The sequence below is a fragment of the Tuber melanosporum genome (genome assembly GCF_000151645.1).
Source record: "Tuber melanosporum whole genome shotgun sequence assembly, scaffold_66, strain Mel28".
In the NCBI taxonomy this organism is placed as follows: domain Eukaryota; kingdom Fungi; phylum Ascomycota; class Pezizomycetes; order Pezizales; family Tuberaceae; genus Tuber; species Tuber melanosporum.
The window spans coordinates 251,252-264,666 of NW_003299113.1; the positions used below are offsets into that span (position 1 = coordinate 251,252).

The window sequence follows — 13,415 nt, forward strand, 5'->3', positions numbered from 1 at the left end:
TGGCCTTATACGTACAACTACAAAGTCCTACGTTGCCACCAGGCAGTACTTTTGTTTCCTACCCATTCACTACTATCATGGGTATCAGAATGTAGTAAATCTTCTATTTAAATAATAGGTTTTGCAAATAGTCGCTGATGGGACTATTGCAAAGATGAAAGAAGTATAGGTTTCTGTCAGGGGTTTCCTAATAGTGAAAGGCTGTTCAGCCACTTGTAGCTTGGACAACAGCTCTACCATAGAACTCTCTATTAGATTCAACTCCGACTGTAGCTCAGAGTACTTTCTGGCCCCAGAACCCTCCACCCCTAAGGATACTTAGAGCATCATCCCTGTCTCCTCCCTCACTCCAACCAAGGTTTGCTCGAACCATCTCTACCATCGAAGCTAGTTTATCATCTGTTACCCCTTCCCACCCTGTGGCTGTCAACAATAAGGTACTCTGTTTCCTCCTCCAATGCCCTACCTGAAGGACTGGCTCAGATACTCTCTCCTTTCTAGCTTGAATATCATTTAGTGAAAGGGCACTTTACGAGAACCTGGAGTTCCAGCTGGATGATCTGGAGGATGAGGACTAGAATCCTGCTACTGTTGGGATGCACCGCTATACATAGTCAGAGTCCTCCACCAAGCAATCCTCCACCTCCCTGCTTGGTCTGCAGTTTTTAAGAGCCATTAATGTTGATAAGGGTAGGAGAAAACAAATTGTCTCTGCTCTCTCTGGCATGCCCCTAGACTTTCATCATGGGCAACTGGCCATACCCTCCCCTGTAGTGCTCTCATCGACTATTGACACCATCTCCACTTCTCCATTCCAGCTAGCTATCCAGAATTTCCTTCCCACCTCTGAGGTGATACCTAAAGATACTGCCATGTACCTGGAGAATGGATGCAACTCTGAGGTAACAGGTCTGTATGACAGTCTACATGTCCACTCTCCAGTAATGGCCTAATTACCTCCAGCCTTCTATTACCCTGTAGAGTCCTCCCTTGGAGGGTGGTTAGAAGGTTCTCTTCAAATCCCTCACAGTGCCACGTTAGAAGTTCAGCTACCCGATACCCATCCCGAGGCCACCAATGCCACTTTAGTGCAGGCCAATTCGGTCATTGCAGGTGTCTGTAAGATGTTACATGCAAGTGATACCCCCTTCCTTAGACCTCGCTCACATAGTGTAATTGAATCCATGTTGGAAAGTTTGTAGGACATCTCCTTCTACAATATAGAACCCTTCCTGTCTACAGAGTCTTGGTCAATTGAGAGTGATGTGGTCCAGGATGTCCAGGGTTGGATGAACTAGGGCCCTGTAACCGATGATAATAGACCAATAGCTGGAGTGAAATACTAGGGAGGAATCTACCAGTTGAAACCAGCAGTCAAGGTGCTGACTGATATTGTTGGCAGATAAGGGGACGTGATAGAGACCCCGCAGTGTATGTTATCCTTACGCCATTTTTTCCCTCCCCCTGCAATATCCCACAGCAACCCTACTCTCTGTTCCGTGGCAACACTACACTCTGCTCCCTCAAAGGAAAAAGAAACTACTACAACAGCTCCTACTGCTAAAGCCTTCTTTATGGAAATAGTAAAACAGATAGCATACACGCCTAAACCCCCTGCCGCTCCTCATAAACCAGCACCTCTCCCACGCTTAACGTCAGCAGCTACTTCCCATCAGTCTAGTAGTAGTAGCTCATCCCATGATAGGGAGATAGTACTGCGCATAACATGTGGGGGTAGAGGTAAGACCATCTACTGGGAAGAAAACTGTAGAGATAAGAAGGAGAAGAAGGAAGGTAGGCGACATAGTAGATGCCTGAGTGGTACTGACAAAAGGAGAAAAAAGGCTAGCAGGAAATATGGTGGCAGGAAGGAATTGACGACCGTGGCCAGGACTCATGGAAAGGGGACTGACAAGCACATACTAGTCCCTACCAAATCAAATGTTCTTGTTATTCGGTCTGTTCCATATAGCCCTGCTGCCACCGCTAGTGTCAAAGTAACCACAATAAGGCAGGAATTCCATCAAGTCCTAATGTGGCATCTGGACCTGCTCAATTCAGTGCTAGTACTACTGTCATCATCGCTGAACCTGGATGCTAGAGGGAGGCATATCACTACGCACTTCACTACCCGCAATCTGGTTGACTTACCCATAGGCATTACTATGGAGATGATTCAGAACTGCATTAAAATGACACTCTCCAATGAGGAAAAAATTCATAGGAGCGAGCCTTGCATTCACACTAGCCACATCCGACCCGAGATCAAGTGCATTTTCCTGATCTTAGTAGCACACTCTGTACTGAAACTAGGTAGCTGGCTCAAGAAGGCTAGGCTGGACCTGCTCAAGCACCTGTCACTCCATGAGTTTGAGTTCCAGAGGAACCTGCAAATAGTAAGAATTTTTCTTTCTTGTATCCCACTGGCAGACACAGGAAAAGGATCAATTTAGAGGATTCAGGGGTAGACTGGAAGTGCAGCTATCGATGAGCTCCACACTGACTCAGAGCAATCCAATACTAGTATAGTTACCCTCTCCAGGCCCAACATAATAGAGTCCATCCATGCTATTAGGTTGGACAATGTCGTCACAGGTGGCATCCACTTCATGGTCGAAAAGAACAAGGTGATTAGGGAACGGCTGACTGAGGATATGATCTGGCTGCAAGAAGGTGCCTGCAACATCAGTATCTTTGAGGAACACTATCTCCTTAAGGCATGTGTTAAGTGTTTGGAGACCCACCATTTTGTGGTAACCCATTGTTATCCTCCATACTGTCAGTTGTGTTTTGAAGTACATTTCTCTCAGGAACATATCTGCTGCAGGCTCACTTGTCCTAGAGGTTTTGGCCAGGCCTGTGGACTTACCAGAAGGCAATGTTGGCTCTGTAACAGGATGGATCACTTTGCAGGAGATTAACATTGCCCAAGTATTAAGTGATTGTCCCCCACTCCAACCTCCTCACTACTAAGGCAGGAGACAGCTCTACCTGTGGAGCCCACCAAGGAGCAAGGACAATAGGACGGACAGGCAAGAAAGAGCCAAAGAAGATGCCGCAGCCATGGAAGATCTCCCACATCCTGGCTCGTTGAGATCACTAGTGAGAAAGAACATGATGAAGCCCCCCACTATAACTCAAACAAGTCCAAGGATAAGGAACCAGAATATTCCTCGCCCTCCCCTTTCCTTGCACTTGGAATTTTGGAAACCACCTCTACCACTAAACAGAGCTAAAAAGATACTTTCTAGACTGCTCGGGATTAGAATTACAACTCCCACTTTTCCTCTGGCTCCTGCAGCCCAAGTAGATCAGTTGAAGCCCTCTTTTAATACTTATAACAACAATAGCATTGAATGTAAGAAAGAGTAGTCGGAATCGGGTACAGGTATTTAATTTGTTTTCCTTTGTTGATTTGTTTTTTATTATTGAACCTCCCATTGATTTGGAGGAACAACATGTATCTATAGATATTGATGGGTGGGGTTTGTTTTCCTTTGTTAAAGGGTCCAAGGTTGAGGTATTTGTTCGTTCCCATATTGGTTGAATTTTTGAAATGATTGGGCATGGGGAAGGTAGTGCTCATGTTGGATATTGGTAGAAAGAAATGAAGAGGATACTTGCTGGAGTATATTGTATGTTAACAAAATGAACCACGATTCAATAATCAGTGGCAACCCACTCCTCTTCATCATCCCACACTCTTAGTAGTACCTAAAGAAATTGCTCTAAGTCAACCAAGAAGAAACCATTCTGCTCAATTCTTTTTTTCAATAAACTATGCCTCCTATTCTTAGCAGTCACGCCAAAAAACCTATTCCCTCCACACATTACTCTGAGTTTACCAGGGGGAGGATTCTCAGGTTACACAAGCCTCAGATGAGATATCAGCAAATTTCCCACTACCTTAATATCCCTTACACTACTGTCAGAGACACAATTGCAAAGAAACATCAAGAGGGCAAGGAGAATAAGGATAGAGGAAGACATCCTAAAACTACCAAGTCACAGGATGATGCTATGGTGGTGGAAGCTCTTAAAAATTGCCATATTACCTATTCTGACATTGCTGAACAAGTTGCTCCCAATGTTTCTAGTAAGACAGTAAGGAGAATACTTGAAAAAAAGCATCTTAGAAAGTGGATGGCACAAGAGAGAGTTTATTTTCATGAGAATCTAGCTCAAGAGAGGTTGGAATGGGCATTAGCTCATAGGCATTGGACAAAGGAGATGTGGAGAAGGAAGGCAATGTGGGGGGATGAGGTAGCTGTGGAAAGGAGAGGAGGAAAGAGGAAAAAATGAGTTTTCAGATACCCATATGAGAAATAGAATAAGGATTGTGTTGAACCTAAGGCTAGGAGAGGGGAGAGAGGGATTAGCCAGATGATGACTGGTTGCTTTTATAGTTAAACTCATGCTTTTTTTTTACCTGTTTTTCCTGATCCTTCTTCTGCTAGGAGTAGAGTTACTGGGAAGTCAATTATTGATGTTTATGATCATTATGACTTTCTAGGGATATGGGAGAATATCAGAGAAAAGGCTGGAGAAGAAGAGGTATTTTTTATCATTGACAATGCTAAGACTCACTTGCCTTTTAGGAGATGGCTCAGAGGGCAAGGAATTACACTGATGGAAATTCCTGCCTATTCACCAGATCTCAATCTAATTGAAAATATTTGGTCTCTGGTGAAAGGTAAGCTTCACAAGCACTACCCTGATCTATATCTTATGAAGGGTGATGTCAATTTGGTCAAGAAGGCAATAGTAGAGGCCATCACTCATTGTTGGGAACTTCTTGACCCTAAGGTTTTTGATACTTTAGCTGGATCAATGGTGGATAGAATAGAGGCAATTATTAAGGCTGATGGATGGTATACCAAATATTAATTTCTACTATGTATTTACATCTTTTAATTTTTTTTTTTTTGGTTTTCATGATAGTGGATTGGTGGGTGAGTGTGGTTGTCATCACCGAAGATTTTCCTCTGTTGAATCACGGTTAATTTTGTCCACGCACAATACCATCGAAACCTTCCTGCTAGCCTCCCCAGCCTTGTCACTCGTAAACAAATTACATCCTTGCTGGCTTGACCCATATACCCAGTAACCCGTACTATTTACAGATTGTAATAAATTAGTAAGAGAACTGCATTATTTGTATTTATTTACTCGCCCTAATGGTGCCAGGGATGGCCTTCCTTGTTACCATATGCCGGTTCACGTAGGGCACAGGTCTAGTGAATGCGGAAGATCAACTCTCATCCCGACAGCGTTGTTGTTTTTTGTAGCACTAGTCTAACAGTAGTTCACCATCCTCCTACATTTACTGGTGCTTTGCCCACAGCAATTTCACTCTCACTGCTTCATCCTTCAGTGCTTTCAATAGGCTTCCTTGGTATAGATATTTCGGAGGATTTTTCGCACTGATTCCTGAAGTGTACAAGTAGGAAATTTCCAGACGCTATTGCTTTCGAGGCACACGCCAAGAGAACGGTTTGTATGGGAGACTTACATTGCAACATTGGTGATCCATCTCCAATATGTTCAACCTGGTTACCTGGATATGCGCTTCCGGAGATGGGGGAAGCCGTTTGCCGAACCAGAGATATAAACACATTGTATTTTTTTAGATCTAACCCCAAGGCCATCTTCTCCTCTCTGATCCGCGAGACAAAAACATCGGTTTCGGTGTGCCCCCGCCTACTCCCTCCTCTACCGCGTTCACCCAATCGCCGGGGAAGCAGGGGTGTGAGGGTTAGGTGTGTGCAGCGTGCAGCGCGCCCGAGTGAAAAGGTGTGAGCATTAGCTATAAATGAGAGGAATGTTGTTTCCCACTTCTGATACTCCAAGTACTTATGGTGTGCGCAAAAGTCTGTCGAACCTTACTCTCATACCAGCTATCTGCGCACAAAGCGGCTGGGTTTCCTCGCAAGTTGGTGATGGGATAGAGAGCCTGATGGAATGCTTCCCCCTAGGTAGAGAATATTGTTTGATATTTTGTGATGGAAAAAAGTCTGTCGAACTCTTGGCGTGGTGCAAGAACCAACAACCGTTCCCTGAGTGGTCGAGAAGGCCATAGAGCCAATCGGAGGAATCAGAGAAAGTTCGACAGATTCACTCACAATCCCCCGTACATGAATCGCTGACGTAGGAGGACATAATCATTGGTTTTTCTCTCGCTATTTCTCATTGTTTCTGTTTAGATCTCGTAAATGGCACAGCCACCATGAGCAAAACCTTGCATGCAAGCCCTATGAGGTTCCACTCCCCGTTGGCATTTGCGTGGTCTCTGCTTGGTTGAATTTATGTGTCGATTGGCCTCGCAGACGAAAGCAAGGATACTCGTCGGCGAATGTTGTAATCAAAAAACAAGCTTTGCCCCAAGCCCCCCGAGACTCCGCTGATGCACCTCCCTTTTTGTGTTTCTCCCCTTCCCACACTGCGGATCCGGGAACCTCACCTTCCGTCCTAGTGCTAGGACTATTACCTATTGCTAAGGTTATCCCGAGAGGTTCCAGATTAATCTTACCGTAATTCTTGTCTATCAGGTAACTTAGCTCTTCCAGTTGGCTTCCTATCCGTATCAGCCTCTCCCCCCATCCCTTCTTCTTCACTTCTAAAGTTCAACCCCAAACAGAAAGACGATTTTAAAAAAAGAAGGGACCTCTGTTGCGTTGCTGGTCCTAGGGATCGATTTCTTGGACATTATTACTTCTCTAACACCTATCATACTCCCAATATATTGCGGTACCTGAGGTGTTTCTTTCGAGACGTGACATAATATCCAACCTCCAAGGCATTGGGGAGAATAAGCAAAGAAAGGGCAGAAGAACGGTATTCCCAGATACGAGCGGGAGATTGATAGCGACCTACCATCTGCTCTCTTGATTCCTCACGTTGAATAATTAGGGGATATACGCTAGCCATTGGTGAGAAATGTAGGGCTGACATATGAACAACTTTCTGCACGCCGCACCCAGCCACGATGGAGGAGATGTGAGATCCAGCCTGCATTCAGTAGGAATTATGCGAACTCATACAAGTAGCTGTAGTTTTCTCCTATTTCTTGATTAGAGAGGAGGCGAGGCTGAGAGACATAATTGTGAAATAAAGCAACTCCACTGCCCCGACTTCTCTCAATCTTGAAGTCCCCTGCCATCCTGTTTGATCAAGGACCTGACGCAGATGAAACCTTCAATGCGCGAAATCCACATTAAAGCCTTCGTTACACCAATTTTGCTTTTCTCATGTCTTTCACCCTTGCTATCTCCTGTGTTCTCCCTGCCCCTCAGTTCGACAGAACTACCAACGCTTCTCCCTCCCGTTACCGCCAACAAAACCATACTCTGCGCTCCTATCCAAACGGATGCGCCAGAGCCGCCTCTCAATGTTCCACTACCATCGAAGGTAGAGGCTGCCACCTCCCAAATTAACGGTATGAGTATTTTTTGGATTATAATGCCCTTGTCCATGGCATGTATGACCCATCCGATCGGTTCAGCCTTTGGACTCGAGCCCGCCTATCGCCATCGAATTCGGATTGGACCGCTCATATCGCTATTTGACACTTTACTCCTACTATACGAGATACTCGACCACTGCAGAAATACAGGAGATGTCATCAGCGCAATCTGCCGTATTCCCAATTCTACCCAAAAGGTGGTAGAAATGCGTCATCGTACGAGAAGGGACCACAACGACTGCGACCCACAGGGCGGTCCGTGGACTGTGACCTTACTCGGCCGCTTTGAGACCTGTCTCTATAACACTCCAATCAGGCACCTGCTCTCCGTTGTGTTGATATTGCAGTATGTGAAGCTTTGTGGCTTCCATGGCATTCCAATGTCTTTCTCTCTGGGGACTGGATATTTCGCTTCATGGATTATCATGGAAATGATCCTGCTAATCGGTGAGGGCCTCGGTGGGGGCCGTGCTACGACGGAGCCCCGCCAGAGGGTCCCTCTGGGGTCATCTCAGAGCGAGACGCCGACTATTCTAAAATCAGTCGGAAGAGCTGTATTTTTGCTTCAGAGCATCACGATCCTCACCGGGGTGTACAAGTTGCTCTGGAAAACGCAGAATGACTTCAAGCTTCTGCCAAGGGACGGAGAAACGGTCCCAAGTTTCATTCTCCGCCTCGCCGCATTTTTGACCATTTCGTCATCGCTCATGTACTGGGCCGACAGCATGCCCCTGTTCATCGGGATCTCCCTCATGTCTGGACTCCAGGCCCCGGGCCACAAAGGTGCGACTGGGGTCTCCAATTTTATCGGTCTCCTCATGGCCATCATGTACGTTACCATTACCACCACTGTGTTCTACAGCGGTTGGGTTTTCGGAGCAGCTCACCTTCCATTCGTATCTTATATCGCGTTTGTCTATGCATCTCGTTTGCTCTGGAAAGGGGAGGGGTGGGAGGGGTGTCTGTCTATGGCGCGGCTCGAGCCTGTGCTAATTTTTGGCAGTTCGGCTTTTACGTATGCCGGAGGATTGCTCTTCTTTTATTTCTTCGTTTTCAACCCGGAGGGGACGTGGAGGGCGGCTTGGACGGAAAGTTTGCCGTGATAGATGGAGGGCGCAATATAGAATAGACTGGGTGTAGTTAGCATTATATCATAGCCGGGATAGCAAGAGAAGGGGCTATGCCAGAACGCTTATTTTTGATGCTGCCCCTACCCTCAGTGCAGGTCATCCCATTTATCCCTGGTGTGTTGTGTGGAGACACCGCCAAGGGATATGAACCGGAAGAGTCTTAAACATTTCCTTTTCCTCCTTGACCACAAATATGATACAAATGGATTTTTTATTGATAACACGTTTCAACTTCCTAGGTCTACACCAGGAAAACATAAATCACCTGTTGAAGGTTAACCGTAAATTGAGACACGGTCCACGCTACAGGGCTAAATCACCTCTCACATTGATACACACGATATCATCACGGGCAGCAAGCTGTCTCGCCCGACCAATATTGGAGAGACTCCGGCAAAACTACCAGCATCAGCACCCGACTTACCATAGGTATACTACCATCACTCTCATATTGTAGGTAGTGCCTTAGGTTTGGGACAAGATCAAATGGGATTAAGAGTGTAGTCACGGACTATTACTCGAAAACATGGGTGTATTGGACCCAATCCAAGACTAATCCGAGCTTGCGACTACCGTAAAAGCTCGAATATACCGAGAAGTTTCTGCCACTCCCCAACCCAGGGAGGGGGGAGAGAGGCAGCGTCCTTTCATGGCCCCCTACCCCCCCCTCTCAGAAGGAAACTTTGGACTTCATGTAACACGATCCAATTATTCGAGTTTTTACGGTTAGCAAGGCCCGACCTTGGGGTACAAAGCGCCAAACGTAGCAAAGAAGTCAAGTCATAAAGGGAGCAATTGCCATAGCGAGCAATGTAATATGCTATAGATCAATCTAGGATTTTCGGCATTTTAAGAGATGTTGCATGAAGTCAGGCTGGTTTCAGCGGTTTTCTATGATAATATCATAAGAAATATGATAATTATATTATTATCCCCCTTCATCCGGGTTCGGGCGAAACCCGGCACCCCAAGACGACGGAAAAAATACAATTCAAAGAACCCCCTGAACCGTTCAGTAAACGGCTTTTACGCCCGCTAATAGCACACATACCCCTGCGCGTCAATATCCAACCCATGAGCCCTAGTACCCTTAAGATGCTCAGGAGTATCGTCCTCACCGATGTTGGCAGCAGCACTCATACTGGCAACCTCGGTGGTGGCTGCTGCCGCCTCCAGCCCCGATGACTTACACCTCCTCTTCTGCCCAAGATGCTTCCCGATCTCGGCCGCCTGCCCAGTGAGCCTGATCTGGATAGCATCAGCGAGCTGACTACCCCAGGTAATCTTGTTACCATTGGCATCCTTAATGGCGGAGACATTGTACCCGTAGGATTTGGGAACTTCGAAGACAGCACGGACCCAGTGTGCTGGGCGGCCGCGGGAGGAATCCGCCGGTGTGCCGCGGGTGAATTTCCAGAACTTTTGGACGTCTTCCTCGTCCGGTGCCTCGAATTGACTGCCATCGAAGGAGTCGATGTAGAGACCCACCGGGTCCGCCAGCGTTAGGAGGGGCCCTTGCCAGGCGAGGTCATTCACATTTCCGCCGATCTGTGGAAAAGTTAGCTTGGCGCTGAGGGATGGGTGTGTTTTGGGGGGGTGGTAAGGCTTACGGTTGGGTCGGAATTCCGGTAGATGCCGCCGTATTGACTGCACCTGATCAAGCGATCGTAATCGTGAATAGGGTTGCCCTGAGAATCCACACGGAGAACGGTTGCGTCTGCGCCGAGTTGGATTTCAGCTTGAAGTGTGTTCGCGCCCTGGATCAAATGCATTATTGAGCCGGTGGTTGTGTTGTTGTTCCATTTGTTCTTGCGATTGTAGCGGAGTGACTTATTGATGTAGAGGTCTTCACTCTTGATCTGGCTGGCGTATTCTGGGTTGTTTTCTTTGTAGAGTCTCAGGAGGGTGTCGGGTTGGAAGGTTGCTAATGCTTCCCAGTACTAATCCACTCTTTCAATGCCTATATCACCTAGGATGGTAGGAAGGGGGGATGATACATACCTCAGGACCCTCACAAGTAAACACAACCTTCTTGATCTCCCCTTTCCCATTCCGGAGAACGGACCACTCGCAGTACTCGTCTTGATTGTCCCTGGTGGAGTCCGCGACCCTCCATCTTTCTTTCTCGGGGGTGTTGTGCTTCACAGTGTTTGGAAATGCCGTCCAGGTAATTATCTTCGTGTTTATTTCACCCTCCGTTGCGTGGGTGGTGGCATTGTAGAATTGGGTGACTTCCGCGGTGGAGGCGCTTTGGTCCATCCAATTGCTAATGTAGTCTTTTGACCATTTGCTTGCATTCTCCTTGGTGAGGTCGGTGAGGTAGGCCGGGGGATTGAAGTACTTAAGGGTAGTCATAGCTGCTTTTGATAGTGGGGAAAAGTGAGGTGTATATTTGTATGGGCGAGTTTTTTATGAAGAAGTATTTGAGCTGGTGACTTGAGTGAGATAAGGGGGGACAAGTGGGGGACCTTGGTGTTTATATATCGTGAGCGAGTATCCATAGAAGACTTTAATATCTCAGAAGTTCAGTCGTCTCGCTTACTTGCATACAGGCAAATCCCTACCAACCCTCATAACAGTTGCTTCAGGTCCAATTACGTACATATCATTAGCGCATTTACGGGGACATTCTCAGCTTGTTTCAGCCCGGAAACCCTTGAATATCGTGACGGAAACTTTGTGTCGTGATCACCCAGAGCTTCGAGGGATTTTTCTCAGTCCGTCATAGAGTCGACCGAGAGATGCGTCAAGCCTGCTTTCTTTCGCAGGGATATTAACGTCAGCCATTGATGGCCCTCGTTCGAATCTAAATTTCAGATGGCAGAAGATTGCGATTACCGCAAGCAAAGCTATCCAGAAAGGCCCTAGACTATGGGACGTACCGGTACTCTACGGTGCGTCCTCGAGACGGCCCGGCAACGTTCCATGCAATGCGACAAAAATTCAGATAATTGAACAGTGTGCTATGTCGTTCGAGTTGCCCCCTCTGGCAAGGTCTGGGAAGGGGTTTTTTTTTTTTGCTTTTTTATGTCTCTAACAGGGAGGGGCTGAAGGGCATACCTTTTTCCTAGATTTTCGACCCCTCTCCAGAGAAGGAAATTTTGGACTACCGAGCACATGGTCCAATTATTCGAGATTCTGCGGCAGCCTACGAGTAGTTAGCAAGGTGTCGGCAGTGGAGTCCCAGTTAGCCCGAAAGTGACGATAGCCAACCGGGATGCCCGGGAGCATTGCATGATACTGGACGGTAGATGATGACCTACCGCACTCGAGCGCTCATGTAGCATAACCATCACCGGATGTTCAAGCCGTTGGTATCGGTATCGGCCTTCTTCCCCTTTCCCTCCAACCAGGCCCGTTGGGACCTCACTCTGCGCGCTCATTAGAGGAGGCTTAGGTGATCGGATCGGAAGCTTACAAAATTCGGCAAAGATATGCGGAATCCTAATGAGCTCATACCATCCCACCAAGGCCCTTGTCTGTCAGATTTGCTATATATGAGCGTTTAATCTATGATAGTAAGTCATAAGGGATCTTCGAGCGGCCCCAATCGGTTCAGATGCTAGACGGAATCGTTCGCCGGGGGCCAGTGCATACGAACAACTCACGATTCGACTATCAACAGAAAACTGATAGACTACTTGAGTGCAGTACTCCACTGCAGCCACCCCACTCTGTTGTGATGAATACCTTACGGTGCTCGCAGAACCATCGACGAAAACGGCGCCCTACAGGACGAGAAAGCGAGCTGAACCCCCAGAAGATCAGCAAGGAGAGAAAAACCACAAGACTCCCGCCCCACTCCCGAACAATCCAAAATGAGTGGTAAATGCTACAACTGTCACAAAAATCCTATCAAGTCAGCTACTGCGCGGTATCTTACCGTACGCAGATAAGAAGCAGAGCAAAAAAGCCGTCATTCTCCCCCGGAAATGCTTGATGTTCAATTACAGTTGGGTTTTGACCAGGCCTTGGCGTTGCACATGCGGCAGTTTCTGTTCTATCTTTGGTGAGGGTTAATTACTGAATTGGTTGTTCCTCGCCTCTTGAACAGGTGGGGAATGGGAAGCAAACCTTTCGGATACTGCACAGTACCATCGGCCGGGAAATATACACCCGTATCCGCAAAGTTCTCGCACCGCAGCACCCGAGGTATCCACCAACCTCAGCCCTAGGGACGACTCCTTCGGAAAGTCATTCTCAATCTATGAGATCATAATTATGATAGTATGATATGATATCCTGATGGCAGATTTAATAGGGGCTATTCGTATTCTTTTTTCCCAAGTAAATATCATAGCTTCCGCAATCCTTCAGTTGAAGATTTCCAAGACTTTGCCATGCATTAGACCGGTATGATACGAGTACAGTACCAGACTTTAATCAATATAAATCTATCCTAACCGATACCAATCCGGCCTCAGATGGTACTAGAACTTTGCGGACACAAATTTCCCCATCGAAAAAGTGTCACACTTCGTCTATCACAAAATGGTGAAGAAATAGGCAAAAAATAACCTGGTTAATGAGCCGTTGGATTTTTTATTTTTTTATTCTATTTCTATGTCAGTCGGCCCTCGCTTTATGATGTTTCGTGCGATGAGCTGCGCCAAGAATTCCGAGGAGACCACTAAAACTTTCACTCAGAAATTAGAGGGGGGTAAATGGTATCCAGGAGCTTCGGGTTATGATATTTTCAACTGTTTCCCCTCGCAATCTCCCTAAATTCCCCTGGGTTATCTGAGGAATAAAGGGATTGTCGACAGTCTGCGAGTACCCCCTATCTGTTGTTACGCGAAACCTTTTAGATGGCATGCATTGGC

The 13,415-nt window shown here is 46.8% G+C and overlaps 2 protein-coding genes; one reads left to right on the forward strand and one right to left on the reverse strand.

The window, feature by feature from the left end:
- Positions 1 to 7,082: 7,082 nt before the first annotated feature.
- GSTUM_00010074001 (uncharacterized protein) lies at positions 7,083 to 8,565 on the forward strand (the record flags this gene model as incomplete). XM_002841045.2 has 1 exon in its annotated part: positions 7,083 to 8,565. The coding sequence occupies exon 1, from the start codon at positions 7,186 to 7,188 to the stop codon at positions 8,563 to 8,565; it is 1,380 nt and encodes a 459-aa protein (XP_002841091.1). The 5' UTR covers positions 7,083 to 7,185.
- A 1,062-nt stretch (positions 8,566 to 9,627) lies between these two features.
- On the reverse strand, positions 9,628 to 10,947 carry GSTUM_00010075001 (uncharacterized protein; the record flags this gene model as incomplete). The annotated part of the gene is made up of 3 exons (XM_002841046.1): positions 9,628 to 10,140; positions 10,203 to 10,532; positions 10,594 to 10,947. The coding sequence occupies 3 exons, from the start codon at positions 10,945 to 10,947 to the stop codon at positions 9,628 to 9,630; spliced, it is 1,197 nt and encodes a 398-aa protein (XP_002841092.1).
- Positions 10,948 to 13,415: the final 2,468 nt, after the last annotated feature.